We start from the raw sequence: 18,171 nt of genomic DNA, 5'->3' as shown, positions 1-18,171 counted from the left end.
ATGGGTAGAGGACACAGACTTTGCCCTAAGGGACTCTGACCTGGGCAAGGTGCCAGCATCTGATCGGCATTTACAGTTCTAATGATGCAGTACTCAGTCTGTTACTCATGTCCTTTCCTTGAAGGGACCGTGCCCTTCCTGAGGAACACATGCAACTCTCTCTGGAAGGCTGCAGCAAAATACCTGGCTGTGAACGTTAGCTGATTGAGGGAGGAAAGAGGAAGGTTGGCAGTGGCATCTGCTGCCCACCGAGCAGCTGCGGGCTCCCTCCCCTGCCACCAAACTACAGATGAGTGTAGTCATGTGACTCACCGTTCAATGGGATACAAATGAAGTGATACTTCTGGGACCAAACATTTAAGACCCAGGGCATGAACCTCTTACTCTTTATTTCTGCCAGGGCTACCTGAGGGTGGCAGGACTCCAAACAGAATCCAACTGGACCCTCAAACACCCAAGGAAGCAAGTTGGGGATATTTGGATCGCTAACCCTAGTGTGTGAAACCACTGAGATTTGAGGGCTTAATATTGTTCTGTGGCCTATTAAATCCTAACACAAGAGATGGTGGGAAAAAGTTCAAGGTATATCCCAGAAATCACACACTGAAGAGTACAGCTAGGCTGGCACTTATAGGGGACACTCTTAGCTGGGGGCAGGGTCGGGGTATGGGGGTGGAGGGAATGGCCTCAGTGTCCGAACAGTAAAACTCCCATGAGTTGTATGGCTACCAGCAGGCCTCTAGAAAGCCATTCTTCAACAGTGTCCTCTCAGTAAGGGGTAGGGTTGATTATGAAGGTGCATAAGGCCTGGAGTTGTGTTATGAAGGACATATGGACACAGCCCTCTGCTGTCCTAGTCTAGGGAGGGAGGGAGTCTTGACATGTAAATGAGCAGAGACACTGGGACAGGAACCATCATGCAGGGGTGAGAGGAAGCCTGGGGGCCTCTGAGGATGGACTCGCCCTGTATATCTGAGAGGATGTCACAGGGGAGGTGGCCTTCCCAGGACAAGGGGCCCATAAGGTAGAGAAAGCATGAGCTGGGTGCCGGGCAGAGGGAAAGCAAAGAGGAATGAAGGGTCAAGACAGATGGGGACAGGGTCCAGCTGCATTGCAGGTAGGGGAGACTGAGCCCAAGACAGAGGCTGGCCAGGTGAGCTGGATCAAGAGACTGGAGACAGTAGTTTGGGTGTTGGGGACAGAGTGAGAGGGGCCTTGGTGCCTCTATTGCCGTGAAGCGAGAATGGAGGGCAGGGAGGAAATGAGCTCAGGCTGACCTCCTTTATCTAGCTCTTGGCTCCAGATGGAAGAAGGGAAGGGAGCTAGTGGGTTTCTGTCTGGGGCTTCATTTATCTCTGCACATGCCCAGGGACCCTAAGCTATGGAGAGTTTTCCTTCTAATATGGTCTTTACTTGGACACATGATAAATTTGGAAGTTTGACGATCACCAGACACCATCTCTAGTAACTGGCACTCAGTGGTTGAGGGGAGGAGTCCAGACATTCTGCACTGCGTTATGTGACCCCTGAACCTCAAAACCTTGCACACACGAATGCCATGGCCAGGGCAGCCAACACCCAGGAGCCCCAACAGACAACTGCTGTAGGTACCTCCAGCTGTGTGGTTCTCTGAGGGATGTTAAGAGCTCTCAGAACAACCACCCCTTCAACATCCCACTTCTCTGGGACCTGGAATTCTTGTGCTAGAGAGCTGTGTCACCATCATCCCCGGGAAATGCAAAGTCCCGATGCAGTGGCTGAGCCTCTGGCAGAATCAGCTGGAATCGGAGGTTTCCACTACTGCTGCACATGGGAATTTCCTCTAGTGTTTTAGAACTACGGACTCCTCTCTATGATCCTGCAGCTGAGCAGGCCTTCCCATGATGCAGCAGGGTTGGTCTGTGCAACCAGCACATGGCATATGGAAGAGCAATGCTGTATCCCTGAGATGAGGTAGTGAAGGGCTGACACTTCTGTTCTCTCACTCCAATATCCTCTCCCGTACTTGCTTTTTGTAGTTGTCTTCTAAGATTCTCTCTCTCTCTCTCTCTCTCTCTCTCTCTCTCTCTCTCTCTCTCTCTCTCTCTCTCTGTGTGTGTGTGTGTGTGTGTGTGTGTGTGTACAGGCAACAGTCCAGGTGGTATAGGTAAGAGGACAACTTTGTGCAGGTTCCAGTGATTGAACTTAGGCCATCCAGCTTGTGCAACAAGCTTGCTCACCCACGGCACCACTTCGCCAGCCCATTCCTTACTGGTTTTGACTCTGATGTACTGTGAATCATGACCTATAAGTCAAGTGTGGTAGCATACACCTGTATATGTGCTGCCGAAGTGAGCACGGAAATTGTAACAATCTCAAAGAATAAAGTAGATAGCAACTGAGGGATAGGAGAGAGCAGTAGGTTTTTCGTCTACCCTTGTGTGTCCATACACATATGGATCCACACACACACTTCCAAATATGACAAAACCACAAACTCCAGACCTAAGAAACTCAGTAAACCCAGAGAAAGGGAGAAAGAGCCCCTGCCAGCCTACTCTCACTGAGGTGCTGGAGCTGTACTGTGGACTTCCCTGCCTCTCTCAGTGACAGGTTCAAGGCAGGACAAAGAGGACAAGGATAGGGAAGTGTGAAGAGCGAAGGTCAAACAGTGAGATTCAGTGGTGAGAAGAGCAGGTGACATGGTAGAGGAGTGGCAGGCTGTCACCCTCCAGTCCCTTTCTAGGGGATTATGGTCCTAAGTGCCCATCGCTGGAACAGCCAGTTTCCCACCATTTCCTCTGAAGTCTCTAGACCCTAGTTCACTCAGCCCTGCTGAGCGAGTCTTCCATCTTGGAGCTTGGACCCACTCTGGTAAAGTAACCAAATCAGGGGCAAAATCAGTAAGCACAGCAGGCACCAGAGGCTGGCAGGGCAAAAGCCACATTAGACACTCTGTAGATTTGCTGCACACATGAGCGTGCTGCAGAACGCTCACCCCCTGCCGTGTCAGGTCAAGAAACAAACTTCCAAGCTGAGGTGGTGGCTAGCACAAGGCAACTTCATTCAAGGGACTGAGGCCTATCCTTATGGTGTCACCAAGGTGGGCTGCCACAAATGCTGTCCATGGGACAGCTGGTCCAAGGTGAGTCCCCATTCTATCCACCTGTGCCTATTTCCCATGCACTACGCCACCAGCTGGAGCAAGGGACCAGAAGGAGTGCCCAGGCAGACAGCAGACTGAGGACCTACCTGCCAGGTTGGGAGGACCTTCTCGATGTCATTCAGGTTGATGCCATCCCCGTCTTCCAGCTTCCCTTTTCCACACCTAGACCACAAAAGACAGAGAGGCATTGGAAGGATAGTTTAGCCACAGCTGTATCCTTGCCTGGCTGCAGGAGAGGAGGGCCGGTCAGGAGAGCTGTGGCTCTGCTATCCCTCAAGAGTCCCACCTGAGGAAAGGGCCCCAGAGATGGATTCCTTTAATCCTCAAGCAACTTGCATCAGAAGAGAGGTGAGCAGTGAACTCACTGATACCCACCCCCACTCCGTCCTCTTAGGCATAGCGGCTAAGCTCCTGACTAACGAATACCCCCCACGCCCACACAATTCCTGAAAATGCCAGTTCCTTTGGCCCCACTAACTGCACCAAAGGAAAAATCAGCAAACAGAGAGACCAAGCAACTATCTCAAGGACACACAGGCAGGTAGGAGTTGGCAGAAGCCCCAACATAGTTTCTTTCCCTTTGTTTCCAGGCCTGTAATACCAGCCACTTGGCTATATTGTGTCTTCTGTATTCAGGGCCTCTGTGGATGGGTGTACTTGCACGCTGGAGATGCTGGCCCAAAGTTCCAACTTTTGCACATGTATAAAGGCGTATCTTCTAGTGCCAGACTGCAAGGGTGTGGATTCTAGCTGTATCCCTTCCTGAGGGACTCAGTGTAAATCACTTAGCTTTCTTATACCACTGTTTCTTCATTTGGAAAAGGGATCATAACAGTGCCTAACATCATAACCTGGCTATTGGATTAAAATGATAACACCATAAGGCACAGGGTAAGTGTATCCCTACTGCCACTGTCACTTCTACTGTTACCATGATTCCATGGGGCAGAGAAGCAGGTAGAAAGAAGAATAATTCAGAGGTTGCCCAGCCTCGGGCACCTTTCTCATTTCTGAGTCTCCAGTGGGTAACATCTCCAGCTTCAGTGTTAATGCAGCTCAAATTCCAGAGGAATTTTCTCATTTGTTTAAATATTTGCCTAACATTGCTTCTGGTTTCCTGTCAAGGGAAATAATCCAGCTGTGGTTCCAGCTCGACACCTCAGTCAGGGCTCTTGTAAGAGTAAATTGGAAACTCATCTCCTATGGCTGTGAGCCTGACCTCCACTAGGGGGCAGCATGACACAAGTGTCCCAAAAGTGGCTGGAAAAGCCCCAGGACCCAGACAGAAAACCTGGCAAGGCAAACTAGCAAAGGCTTGGGTGGAAGAAAACAGGGATCAGAACTTGGTTTCCACTAGACTCTTATTTTCTTCATTAGACATATCTATGCCAGGCTGGGAGTCTAGCCTAGCACCTGGGATCAACAAGCAGGGAACTGGTAGGAGATAGCCTCATGGAACTGTGGCCAAGGCGTGTTGCAGGAACACAGAGGGGCAGGGTGCAAAGCTGATGGGCAGAGGTAGGAAGGAGGATGGTCAGACAGAATGAGGCTGGGGGGGGGGGAGTCCCAGGACAGTGAGTGGGAGGCACAGTAAAGCCAGGAGTTCAAATCAGTTATGCTGAAAACTGAGCTTCGGGCTACATTTTGCTGGAGAGCAAGGCATGTGTCAAGGGGGAGGGGTGCTGCTGGAGGAGTGCCTGGGATAGTTCAGGCTTGGGCAGGTGGAGTGGAATAGAGGGGGCATGAGGAGGTGACAGGTGTAAGGTGAGAAAAAAAAAGCACACCCTGCTACCACACCCACTATGAAGTGCTGGGTCACAGTGGGGAGGCAGAGAAAGGCCTGGACCATGAAGCCATCATTGGTCTAATCAATCTGCCTGATGGTGATGGCTGGCCCTGTGAAAGCACCAACTGTGTGCCACTGGCCTGTGAAAGTACCCACTGTGTGGCATAAACAGGCCATAGATGTTGAAAAAGGCCCTGGGGAACCGGCCCCACTGGAATGGCTGACGCCACCCTCCAAGATTTCATTGGGTAAAACACTCCTGGTAACCGAACTCTCTAGGTGGAGTTGGGCTTGGAGCCCATGACAGATTCCATTGAACAAGTATGGGCCTGGCCTTTGCTTCTCATCTTAGCAGTCTGAGGTCAGCAGTGGGCAGGGTACATGGGACAGCTCTGACCCCTAGCCTGCCTGGTCAGGGTCAAACTTCCTACAAACCTGCAGGTGTGGCAGGCAGATGGTGGCTGCAGACCAGCTGAGTCACTGCTGCCAGTGGGGTTGCCAAGGCAACAGCCCGCTCCAGTTCTGTCCATCTATGGAAATACAAGCTGTGGGAAGCCTTGGCAACCTGTTTCTGAGGGAGGTTGCAGTGGCTGGACACGTGGAGTCCATCCTTCACATGGCAAGATTAAGAGGGACAGGGTTCCTGTCCTAGCCACAAGGTGGACACAGGACACTGTCCATTAATCCTGAATGGCAGGATGGGTACAACGCTGGGTACCCAACCCTAGAAGGCTGAGTCAGCCTCTGCTGAGAGGGTGATCCTAGTGAAGGAAGTAGGACCCACAGTTGGTGAGTGGGGATGGCCTGATCCTCTGGCTTTAGACAGGACAGTGATGCTAGGCATGGAACAATCTCCACTGTGCAGCCATTAGTCACTTCCTCCAAGCAACCTGTTTGTAAGGGAAGCTGACTCACGCATTCCCCACTCAGTCAAAGAAAGGTGTCACTATCACCTAGATTTCCCAAGGCTTAGTTTTCCCACTGCTGTCACAAGACATGCTCCCAGGGGACACAGGAGGGACTGGAGCTACCCAGGAAATATCTCTGAAGCATTCTTTAGGTACTCCAGAATGCCCCATTCCACCTCGTATTTTACTTAACCCTTTCTGAACCCCATTTCTCGTGCTTCTAAAATGGGATGAGACCATCACCTCTCTCAGGCTCCTGTTCAGCACCCAACAGGGAGACCTGTGCCACTAAGAGGAATGACCTCTACAGATGGGAAGGGGCAGAGTAGCTGCTGGAGGACACATGTCAATACAGTAAGACATCCCATTATCTCCATTTTTTTAGATGAGGGTAACTTTGAGACAGAAATGGGCAGCAGGAACTGCAGGAAAAACAATGAAAATTATAAAACAAAAATGACCCTGAAGCTGGGTAGTGGCGGTGCACGCCTTTAATCCCAGCACTTGGGAGACAGAAGCAAGAGGAATTCAAGGCCAGCCTGGTCTATAAGAGCTTACTAGTTTCAGGAAAGCTAAAGCTGTTACACAGAGAAATCCTGTCTCAAAAACCAAACCAAAACAACAACAAAAAACCCAAAAGACCCCCAAAGTACAAGTGAGGTTGAGGATTGGAAAAATCAGAACTCTTTTATGCTCCCAGTGAGAATATAAAAATGTTCAGCGTCTTTGGGAACAGCTCATAGTTCTTGAACACGTTACACACAGTTCCCATATGACTGAGCAAGCCCACAAGCAGGGACTTAAACAGATGCGTGCACATGAATGGGATGTCCCAAGAAGTGTTTTTCATAGAAGCCTAAAGCAAAGAACCCAAATATCCATCAATGGATGAATGGGTAAACAAACAGCGGAACGGCTGGTGCTGTGGAACACTATTCATCTACAAAAAGGACTGGACCACGGATGCTCATGGATAAAAGTTGAAAACATTGAAAGGCAACAGACAGAAGAGGACACAAATGATGTCATTTCTATAATACCCAGAAAAAACAAATTCATAAAAATAGAAAGCAGATGAGTGGTTGTCAGGGGCTGGGGTGGGGCCAGACAGGAAGGTGTGACTCCGAGGGACAAGAAGACAGGCAATGATCGCAGAACATTGTAAACAAGCTCAATGCCGCTGAACTGCATAGTTTAAAGAGGCTGATTTCATCCTACATGAATTTTATCTCTATGAAAATTACTTTTAAAAACCTGGAAAGAAGCAATGGCTACTTGTCTTACACCTATGTCTGGCTGGTACCACACAAATGTCCTGAGGGCAGCCCAGGCACTGAGATGCCTCTTAAAAGCAAGGCAATACTCGTTCCTGGAGCCAACAAGGGCGAGACAGGCCAGGATGAAGGCTACCCTGAGACCAGTTCCCAGAATGGGGCTTCTGTACCAGCAGGGAGTATTAGCATCTCCCTGGGAGCTTGTGTGAAGTGCAAATCTCCAACCTACTGGATGTGTCTAACTATTTGATACTGCAGCAGCAACAAACTCATCTGTACAGTGGGAGCATAAGAGCCCTGAAATCAGTTTACAGAAAAATCACAGCACACCTCATAATGTTTTAAGGCAGTTTACAGTTTTGACTTGAGCCTCCACTCATGGCTAGCCTTGGCTTGTCTGCATGGAGCTGCGGGTGTCCACTGATCACAGGTTGGACATGGCTGGGACAGAAGAGACCCGAGAACTACTGAATGTGAGACTCTGGGTGGCTCCTTTTCTGGTGTTCAAGTAAGTCTCCCAGATGCTCCAGTTGGAGACCCGCCAGCTACTTGATAAGAGACATTCAGTGTCACACAGGAGCCAGTATATGGCTGCTGGGGAGAACGGAGGGATTCTCTAGAAAAGCCAGTGAGCCTGCAGTCCTGGGGCAGGGAGAGCACCTGGGACATGGAGTCACTCCATTTCCCCTGTGCAGTGGAACAAAGCCCTGCCCCCTACACCTCATTCCTCTCCCTGTGCTAGGTCCTCCGAGGTGTCCTTACCCCTCTCTGTCGATGTGTGGCAGGGACTGCTTGGGCGTGTGGCGGACCTTCCGATGGAACTGGGTGAAGTCCAGCTTTTCAGGCTGCAGGTCCCAGGTGGCACCGCTAGAGGGTGAGGGAGGGCGACAAACATAAGGCAGGAGGTAAGAAGTCTTCTTAATGCAGGGTAGGCAGGAGATTCAGGGCGTGGGGAGGGGAGGGCACCCACACCTGAGGGTAGGGGCCTGTTCAGACCCATTTGGAATGGAACTCAAGGTGTCTCCAATTCTGCCGTGGGAAAATTCATGCTCCCCAACATGAATGTGGGCCGGCTGCCCACTCTGCAGGGGTCCCCACAACAAGCCAGTTTATTTCATGCCTACATTTAGGAAGGGCTGGAGAGGGAAGGAGGACAAAAACATGTCACCAGAACACAAAATGATGCTCTGAGTGAACAGAGGTGGGGAGACAGGGGCCAGCTCCCTAGAGCTCTGCTATGCCAGAGAGTCTGTACCCAGGCCAGGCGTACCTGCAGTGTGCCCACAGTTGGGCAGCTCAAGAGAATGGGGCAGAGATGACTGAAGACCAAAGACAAGAGTGATACCCGGTTGTGGTATGCCCCTGAGGAGTCCTGGCTAATGCCAAGCAAGCACCATCAGGAACCTTCTAGAGTCTGAATCAGTCAGTCAGTCCTCCTTCTGTGTGTGTTGCTAAGGAGCAAACCTTGCGTGAGCCTTGAAGACACTCTACCACTGAGCTACAGAGAGAGCCCTGTATGCCCTTTTCTGTAGATTGGCATGTGCGAAGGGTGGGGGCCTACACCTCACCTTCCCATAATAGCCACAGGCCCCTTCCTTCCATGCTCCCATCCTCCCAACTCTCTCCCCTGCTCTCTCCCTCCCCTTCAGTCGTCCTGTCTTCCTTTGCCCTTTCCTTTCTTGGAAGAGTTCTCTCTTGTTTTTACTCCTTGAGCCTCTGCTAGCAGCCCTTCTTCCCCTACAGCCTCACATCTCTGTTTCCCTACTGAACCTGCCCCATACATAAGCCCTGATGCGGGGGAAGACAATGGCGAGGACTGGACACCACAGAGAAAGGAGGAAATTACCTGAAGGAATCAAAGGTGTTGGCGGCCCAGATATCTGTGCCCAGCACGTCTAGAGAGTTGTCTTTGTTGCCATTCTGAAAGACACAAAGTGAGGGGCTGGCATTACTTTTGGGGCCAGGACACTGAAAACAGTTGGATAGAGGCCCACCATAAGTCTAAGCATGAGAGGGCTGCAGGGCCCTCTTTGACACCTAAGGCCAGGAGCCTGAATGGGTGGAGGTTGGAGTGAGCCAACAAAGGGAGTGTCCTAGCAGGAGCATCAGGAGGGCTAGGGAACCTCGGAGACTTCAGGCCTCCTCCCACACACAGGTCCTCTCTGAGATGGTGTATCACAGAGGTGTACAGTCCAGACCCATGCCTGCATCTCTGCTGCCGAAGCCTGTGGTCCCTTCTCAGTGCCTCAGTATCTAGCACGCACTCTGTGACTGTTATGAGCCTTCACCACCACTGCCTGCCTGGTGTTAATTGTTTCTCCTTGCCCATGGGACCCAAAACACCAGGCCGGCTGAAGCACCCACATAGGAGTAGACTTCTTAAACATGTAAGCCTTGCCTCCCAAGAAGCCCCATAGACCAAGGCTGTCCCAGTAACTGCATTTCTTACGATCATCACTGCAGGCTGCATCCTTGGAGGCTTCCTACATGACTCACACTGTAGACAGAAAATGCTTTACTTGGTGCTGTGTCTGCGATTTGGTCACTGCCCTCTAGGTGCTGATCACCCCAACAAACCCTCCATCAGTCCCCCCAACCTTGCCTAGTGCTCATCATCAGACAAGTCAGAGACACGGAGGCTCATCCCTAGGTGTAAACCAGTGTTTACAACAAATATGTACGGATGTTCCTAGATACGACCACACAAGAATGCAATAGTGCTGACCACCCACAGGCCTGCCAATAGCTGACCACACAGAACTGCTGCTATGTTCACAGATTGGAATATTACACAGCAGTGAGAATAAACAAATGAAAACATCACGTGATTGTACAAATAAACCCCATAAACAATGTGAAAAAGGAATACAGATATGATATGATTTGCATAAAGTTTTAGGACAAGAAAAACTAAGCTGTGACTATAGAACTGAAATGGGAGGGGACATTGAAGAAACTGACCAAATGTCCTGTTTGGTCTGGGTGTTTAGTTTGTGACACACTACTTTTCTTTAGGTGTGCTATGACCTCTTGCTTAGCCACCTGGTGCTGTCCTAGCTTTCATTGTCGGGTCCTCTCTGGAGGACCAATCTACTGATTATCCATGAAGACTAGAACATCCCAGGATCCACCATTACTCAGAGCCACCAGCTCTCTGGAAAAAGGGTGTGCTCCATATGTACCTAGGCAGCTACTGATACAACACAAAGGAGGATGAGCCATGAGCCCGGCCCACAGAGCTGGTGTGTGATAACCCATTCTCAGTTACAATTCAGCATGACCTGAGCTCTGATTTGGGCACCGCAGGAGCACCAAAGCAAAGGCACTGTCACAACGCTGTGACTAATGCCCTGTGCTCTGACAAAGCAATGGCTATGATGTTGCTAGGTAACAAGAAATGTTTTCACTACAATCTTATGGGCCCAGTGTGGTACATTCATTCTACTGCTGGTTGAAATTTCACTATTCGGTCCATGATTGTATATGCAAACATACTACATACAAGGTACACATAGCTCCCATACACACAACACATTTATATACCATACACACTATATACATACTAATACACCATATATTTACATATCACATTCACCTCCCTCCCTCCCTCTCTCTCTCTCTCTCTCTCTCTCTCTCTCTCTCTCTCTCTCTCACACACACACACACACACACACACACACACACACACACACACACACACGTTTAGTACCAAGGACAGCGCCCAAGTGCTAGTGGGAGAGGACCAGACATGCTCAATCCCTTGGCAACAGAGATGCCTTTGAGGCTGGAGAAGGGCAGTAAAGAGAACAGAGCTGAGAACAGAGGGGAAGGAACATCTACTCATCTCACTTGGGGGCTTCTTGTCTGTCTGCCCATCTCTCCATGCTCCTTTTACACTCAAATTAAAACCACAGGGCAGGGAGAAATGGAGACAGGCTGAAGCCTGTGGCCAACTTATCCCTCCTAAGCCAGTCCTCCCTCCCACCATCTCTGCCACCTGGGCATGTGACTGAGGCTCAAAGTGGGCTGTGCTATGTGTGTCTGCCTGAGGCTGAGCCATGTCACAGGCCATTCTTGGTGGGCTATCTGACGGGCCTCTGCTGAAATAGCAGGGCCCACAATTGTCCCTGGTTCCTTACTACAGAAAGGCTCCCAGCAGAGGGGGGAAATAAAATCTGCACCCCAACACCATCCCACCCTCCAAGATGCCATCTTGAATAGGGAGGCCTTCCTTAACAACTCCACCCTTGTCCATGTCTCTCCTAGTAGAACAAACGTGGAGGGCTGGGTAAGAAACGGAGATCACAGGACCCAGGACTACTTAGAGCAGGTGTGAAGACCATAGATGGGGGGAGTGGTGCCACACATCTTCTCCCTCACTTTGAGAATTTCTACTTGCCTTGGCCATTCTGAAATAATAATATCTCACTGTGGGTTTAGTTTGCATTTCCCCAATGGCTGGCAATGCCGAAATGCCACAGAAGATTTTGAAGAAACAGGGTTCTATAATTTAAAAAGGTAAGCTATGTTTAAACAGCTGTTTGAACTTGTAAGAAATAGATATTGGGGTGGACTTGTAAGAAATAATATAAATAGACTCCAGATTCCCTCCACAGGGAAACTCATAAAAGTATAACTCAGTGTTACCTTTAAGATACTGACACTGATACAGCCAGGGCACATGGCATTTCCATTATGACAGGGCTCCCTCTATGGCCCCCTTTTCTGTCCATACCCACCCCTGTCCTTGCCTCTACTCCCTCTCCACCCGCTAGCAACAACTACCACTCCATATGTCCACATGACAGAAGTGGAATCATGGATTAAGCAGCTTTAGGGAACTGGACTTTTCCCACACAGCATCATCTGGAGATTCATGGTGTTGTTGTGGCCACAGGCCACTCCTTCCCACTGGCAAGCATTGCAGCATGTCTGACCACTCACGCACTGAAGAACAGTTGGATTTGTGTCTTAGTTAGGGTTACTATTGCTGCAATGAAACATCATGACCAAAAGCAAGTTGGGAAGGAAAGGGTGTACACTTCTACATCACAGTCCACCATCAAAAGAAGTCAGGACAGGAATTCACACAGGGCAGGAGCCTGGAGGCAGGAGCTGATGCAGAGGCCACGGAGGGGTGCTGCTTACTGGCTTATTTCTCATTAGTTGCTCACTCAGCCTGATGTCTTACAGAACCTAGGAACACCAGCCCAATGGTGCTGGGTCCTCCCACTTCAATCACTAATTAAGAAAATGCCTTACAGATGGAGCTTATATGGAGGCATCTTCTCAATTGAGGCTCCCTCCTTCCAGACGATCCTAGTGTGTGTCAAGTTGACATAAGACCAGCCAGCACAGGGTGATTGCAGTTTCCCACTCATAGGCAGCTGTTATAAACTTGAGGGCAGGTTTCTTGCGAACACAGGCTTTCATTTTCTGGAACAAATACCCAGGAGTATTCATGCTGGATCACATCACTCTCAAAGGTTTCATTTCCTTTCTTCTAACGAAACTGGCAAATGTGTGGATGACTATTTTTTATATCCCTCACCAGCTCTACAGCCCCTCTCCCCAAGGCATGCGCACCAGCATTCGAAGCTGTTAGAGCACAGGGATGTCTCGTGGGTTGCTTCGCATTTCCTGAGGGCCAGTGGTGGGGAGAATTGCCTGTGTGCTCAGTTCCTGACTGCAGTTCCTTGGTGGAAATGTCTCTTCATATATTCCTCATGGGATAATTAATGGGTTTTGAGAGTCCCTTCTGCATTCTAGAACTTCTTTGTCAGATTTGGGCTTTGCACATCCTCGCCCTGCCTATGACTCATCTCTTCATCCTTTTCGTATGGTCTTTCCCAGGGCACAGGTCTAACGTTGATGAGGGTTGACTTAGCATCTCCCAGTTGGCATTAATCACTGATCTTTGTCACTGTTTAGAATCTCTGATTCTTGCTAAAACAAATGGCTTCGGATGCAAACTAGGACATTTTTGTGTTATGAGACCAAATTCTACTTCAATCTCCGTGTCAGCTAGTTTGCTGAGATGCCACCTCAGCCAGGGCAAGAGATCAATGGGTGGGAAAACAAACATCCAAGCAAAAGGATGCCCTAATTGTGACAAAGGGAAGTCTTTGGGAATGAGGGTACTTAGCTTTCAAAGTCCGGTCAAACAGCTCATAGCCAAACAGGTGGTACACCCAGGCTGCAGCATGAACGGCCAATGCAAGATTCTCTGAGCTCTTTTTCCCTCGTGATGATGGGTAAAAACAGATAACTACCAAGCTAGGTATAGTGGCACCACCTGTAATCCCAGTGCTCAGGAGGAGGAGGAGGCAGGAAGATGATGAGTTGTAGACCAGCCTGGGTTGGTGTAGACAGTGACACCCTATCTCAGAGAAAGGCAACTGCACCATGCAGCTGGGTTCCAGTGGGTTGTTAGAAGTTATTAAGATTTGAGATTGCTTGTTACACAGCATCATCTTGGCTGTACTGACTGGCACAAAGCACTGACTTCAGTATAGAACAACAGAGAAAATTATATAATATATACACGGACATGAAGAAGGACAGGACTGGACAGGAGTTCCAACATCTCAGCCCAGCAGAACCTCTACATTCAACATGTTCAGCCCCTCTAGCTAGTACTACCCAGCATGAGCCATCAATGCTAGCTGTGCTTGCATCTACCACCCCAGTGCCCCAATATAATGTCCAGCTTCTCTTTGCTAGTTTTTTCCTCCAGCTTTTTTTCCTTTCTATCTATTCAAGCATTCTACCTGTTCCCAAAGAAAGAGATCAATTCTCATGTCCTTCCCAGAGACCAAGAGGGCCACACAGAATGACTGTAGTTCCTGGCTCACATCTGTTGAGGGGGCTACTTCAGGTACACATCTTGAATTCACTTTGGGTTACTGAATCGTCACTCTACAAGCAGGCAATGACACAGAAGGCTTCAGCTGCTATATGCTGGCCAAGCATACAATGTTACTCAGTAAGTACCAGCTCTGCAGAGAGCAGCGGCATGAACATAGAGAAGGATTTCTTCCTTATCCATAGAAGCAACTTCAACGTCCAGGTGTTTTCCTAAGGCATCAGGCATACTAATGACTTTTTAATTGCCAACAGGCCACATCCTGCCATTGCTGGTCAGCCAGGCCAGAAAGCTCTATCTGACCTTTGCCAGGGCTAGGGAATATTAGATGTTCTCCTAGTTGCCATCTGCCATCCTTTGAATCTGTCATGGTTGCACCAGCTTGCAGATTGGCACAGAAACCCAGACTTATGCCAATGCCTTAGCGGTAGAAGAGGTAATTAGAATCAGTGTTACTCCAGGGTTACCTAGGGGTAAGGCTCTTTCCCTCTCATAATGGGGTGCCCTACACCACACCTACCATTCCAGAGAAGGTGAGATTACAAGTCATTGGCCACAACCTGACATCATTCCTCACACTCCCCCAGATTTCCCAGGGCTCCATGAGCTGTCAACTGTCTGATAAGGAAGTGTGCTCATCAGGTTCCCAGCAATGATTCCATTGCCTTAAGAGCCACTGTCACGGCCATCAAGTCCTTCAGCCAGGAAGTCTTCCTCAAGGTCCAAACAGAAGCTCTTCTGCTTTTTACAACTTCGTTTCCTTCCCTCAGCACATGTGAGCAGATGGAGCAGACACCTCCAGCCTGCACGTGGATAAGGTCTCTAAATACAGTGCCACTGGTCTCCCTTTTCATGTGCTGTCCTCTCAGCTGCCGCCATGTGTTTCCCCCACTGCAGTGACGGCCAGGACATGTCCCATCATCCTCACCAAATGACTCGTGGTAGCAGCCTCTTGGAAAGAGGAATGGGAGTGGCAAACTGCCAGATACAGCTGAATCCTAGTTCCTGGCAGCTGGTTGGCTCATTTTTTGATCTGGACTCCCTTCCTCCCACTTCATGGGATGCCTGCCGGCTACCCCGACTTGCTTCCAAACAGGGCAAGGTATTATTTTGCACTAGTTGAAATAACCAAAGAACGAGAGCCTTGCCTGCCATAGAGAAATAAACATCTCACTGCATGGCTAATCTCCATGGGTGCTGCCTACCCCTGGGCCTCCATTCAGGATCAGACAATGCCATACTAGCTTCCTGGGCTGAAGGCAAGAAGACCACTCCACCTGCCCCACCCTTACCTCCTCCTGATTACCTCTGCATTCCTGGTATCAGTGTCGCAGGTGTGGCAGTAAGAGGAACAGCTAGCTCACTCTTAGAAGTCATTGTCCCCATGGGTGACCATGGGATTTTAGAGCCACCCTGTCATTCTAAGCCCAGAAAGCTCACTTAGACTCTGCGAGATTAAGGGAATGCCTATACAGCCTGGGTCTTGGCCAGTTTCAGGCAGGCTCAGCACCGTTACTGAGCCCAGTGCATGCAAGGCCCTGTGCCAGTAGGCCTGAGATGTGGAGCCAGTGGCACCCCCCCTTTTTAGGGTTACTTGGCTGAGGTGGCAGGTGGGTACAGGAAACAGCTTGACTGTGACTTGAGTTAGTGTGAGGGTGTCTGTCTAGACAGCAGAGAATAGTAATTTGGATGTGCTAATGGGAGGATGCCCATGCCGAGCTGATGTACCCTTCAGCAGGCAGTTTCCTGGTCCTCCTCAAGAAAAAAGGCAAGCAGAGGCCAGGCAGATCAGCCACAGACCATCTACCTGGGGCTTTCCTGTGACCCTCCCCAGAGGTCCTCATAGGATGGCTGCTCCAGCAGGAGTCAGGGTTCTAGGGATGAGACCCACGGTGGTACTCCCAGTGGTGGTACACAGAGATGGCAGGAGATACCACAGGCCATGGAAGAAAACCACACCCAAGAATGGCAGGCCAACAGAGAGGAATCTGGAGCCAGCCTGACCTTGTTGAGCTGTTAGATTGCTCCTCAATACTCACCTGGGCTAGAGGAAAGAAAGAATGTGACTTCCATCCTGTGTCTGCTGTCCTGTGTTACCCAGTCCCCTGACTTGACCTATCAAGCCTTTTGCTACTGACACAAGGTGTTGCCCATCATTCTTGCCTCCCCATGTAGGGCAGTGTGGCACTTGGTGCCACCTCAGCCTTCTGTCAAGAGGTGCTCTCTCCATGGCCCTGTGTAGCCCACCCAAATCTCCACTGCCCCACAGACATGTGTATCTGAGCTCAGAGCTCATTTGCACCTGTGGCTTGGCCTTCTCCTTGAGGGTGAGGTCCTTGAAGGAGGAAGCATGGCCTCACCTCAGAATCCTGACTCCACCACCTTGGATCTGAGCAGTTTTCATGATATCATGTGTGCTCTAACAGAGCAGAGGCAAGCCAAGCCTTCTCCACTCTCCAACACAGTCACTGCAAGACTTCACCCCAACTTCAAGGCATAGGCCATGTGGTTGCTCATTGTGTGTGGGTGTGTCCCAGCCTCTCCTGTCCTTTCCCTTCTGAGATGATCAGAGGGGCCACAGATCAGCTGGAAGCAATGCTGCTGCTATTACTGCTAGCTATGTCAGGGACAAGTAGGTGGGCTAATGCTCAGATTGTCACCTCCAGTCTAAGGTTCCTTCCCCACAGTGAACCTGTGGCTCAGTTACACCAGCCAATAAAGCATTTCAGTTTCTTCCCTATGTCCAGTTGGATTTCACTCTGAAGAAACCTTCTCACCCTGGAAGACTGCCCAGGCCTTCCCCAAAGTAGAGACTGTAGTCAGCCTGACCTCAAAGTGTATTCAAGATACTTAGGCAGTGAAGAGCCATCCCGAACCCCACTGGGGGGCAGCCTTCCCACAAGCCCCGCCCCACCACACTGCCTAGTCCAACCACTTCACCTACTCTGAGTGAATAAACAGTGGAGCAAGAACAGCCCAGAGGAGACCAGGGTAGGGGCGCTGAGGGGTGGGAGAAGGGCCCTTCCTCAGCCTCTGGAGATCCTGTCTGGAGTGACAGTATGAGAGGGCAAGGGCAGGGACAGGGGGCTCAGGAAGAAGTGAATGAAGAGAATGAAGGACCTTACCCTGGAAAATTCCAGAGCTAGTCAACTACTGACCAAGAAACATCAGTTCTTGTTGTCTGGCTCCCCTCCCTGCTGAGAGTCATATCCAGAAACTGGAAACAGAGCCACTGAGCTGCAAATCTTAGGCCTAGGAGAATGCTTCAGGAAAGGCAATGGGGTCCCCTGCCAAGGAGGCAGCAGGCTGAGATGCCCTTGGAAGTACATGACTTGCAACAGGGCAGGTAGAAGTAGCCTGTAGGTACTGGGCAGACAAGAGACCTGGATGCAAGGTGCACAGTCCAGTTTGGACAAGCCCCCTTTTCTGTGCACCCCAGTTTACTCATCTGCAAATGGGATAGATGACATGCCAAAAGGACCCTCAGAGGCTACCCAGAATCTCTGGTTTTCATCTGAGGAAGAAGTATTGGCCACCAAGTAGCAGAACAAAAACCAGAATCTAGGCTCCTGCTCCTAACCTGTCAAGGAGATCTATCTCTGCAGTTTAATACACATGTATGGAAAGGCCAAATGAAATCAAATACTCTGTACAATTAACATAAAAATTAAAAAAGGAAACTGTTGACAAGTTTCTTGTCAACTTGACACCAGCTAGACTCATTTGGGAAGAGGAACTCTTAATCGAGAATATGCCTTCATAAGACTGGCCTATAGACAAGTCTGTTGGGCATGTTCTTGATTAATGATTGATGGGAGAGGGCCCAGCCTACTTCGAGTGGTGCCAATCCTGGGCATGTATTCCTGAGTTGTATAAGAAAGTAGGTTGAACAAGCCAATGAACAACACTCCTCTATGATTTCTGCTTTGGTTCCTGCCTCCAGTTTCCTTCCCTGCTTGAGTTCCTGTCCTGACTTACACATGCATGGCAAGGCAAGGCAGGGCAAGGCACTGTATACTCATGTAAGCCCCCAGTGATGGTCTGTATCTGGAAGTGTAGAAATGAACCACTTCCTGCCCAAGTTACTTTCAGTCATTATCAGAGCAAACAGAAGCCATAACTAAGGTGGAAACAATTATACAAATGTTATGAGAGTGAACTATGAAGATAGTTGTCTCCCCTACACCCTGGGG

At 49.8% G+C, this 18,171-nt stretch overlaps 1 protein-coding gene across 5 annotated transcripts in view; it reads right to left on the bottom strand.

Annotated features, from left to right (window-relative positions):
• Ctif (cap binding complex dependent translation initiation factor) overlaps positions 1 to 18,171 on the bottom strand; it is a 241,089-nt gene that overhangs the window by 155,442 nt on the left and 67,476 nt on the right. For all 5 annotated transcript variants that reach the window (XM_027397922.2, XM_035440051.1, XM_027397919.2 and 2 more), the window contains exons 4-6: positions 8,960 to 9,033; positions 7,876 to 7,980; positions 3,232 to 3,307 (exon numbers count right to left, since the gene is read on the bottom strand). In XM_027397922.2, coding sequence (XP_027253723.1) covers positions 3,232 to 3,307; positions 7,876 to 7,980; positions 8,960 to 9,033 — 255 coding nt within the window. The remainder of the gene's footprint in view (positions 1 to 3,231; positions 3,308 to 7,875; positions 7,981 to 8,959; positions 9,034 to 18,171) is intronic.

Source organism: Cricetulus griseus, chromosome 2, assembly GCF_003668045.3.
Source record: "Cricetulus griseus strain 17A/GY chromosome 2, alternate assembly CriGri-PICRH-1.0, whole genome shotgun sequence".
Classification (NCBI taxonomy): Eukaryota; Metazoa; Chordata; class Mammalia; order Rodentia; family Cricetidae; genus Cricetulus; species Cricetulus griseus.
This window is presented reverse-complemented; position numbering and strand designations above follow the sequence as displayed.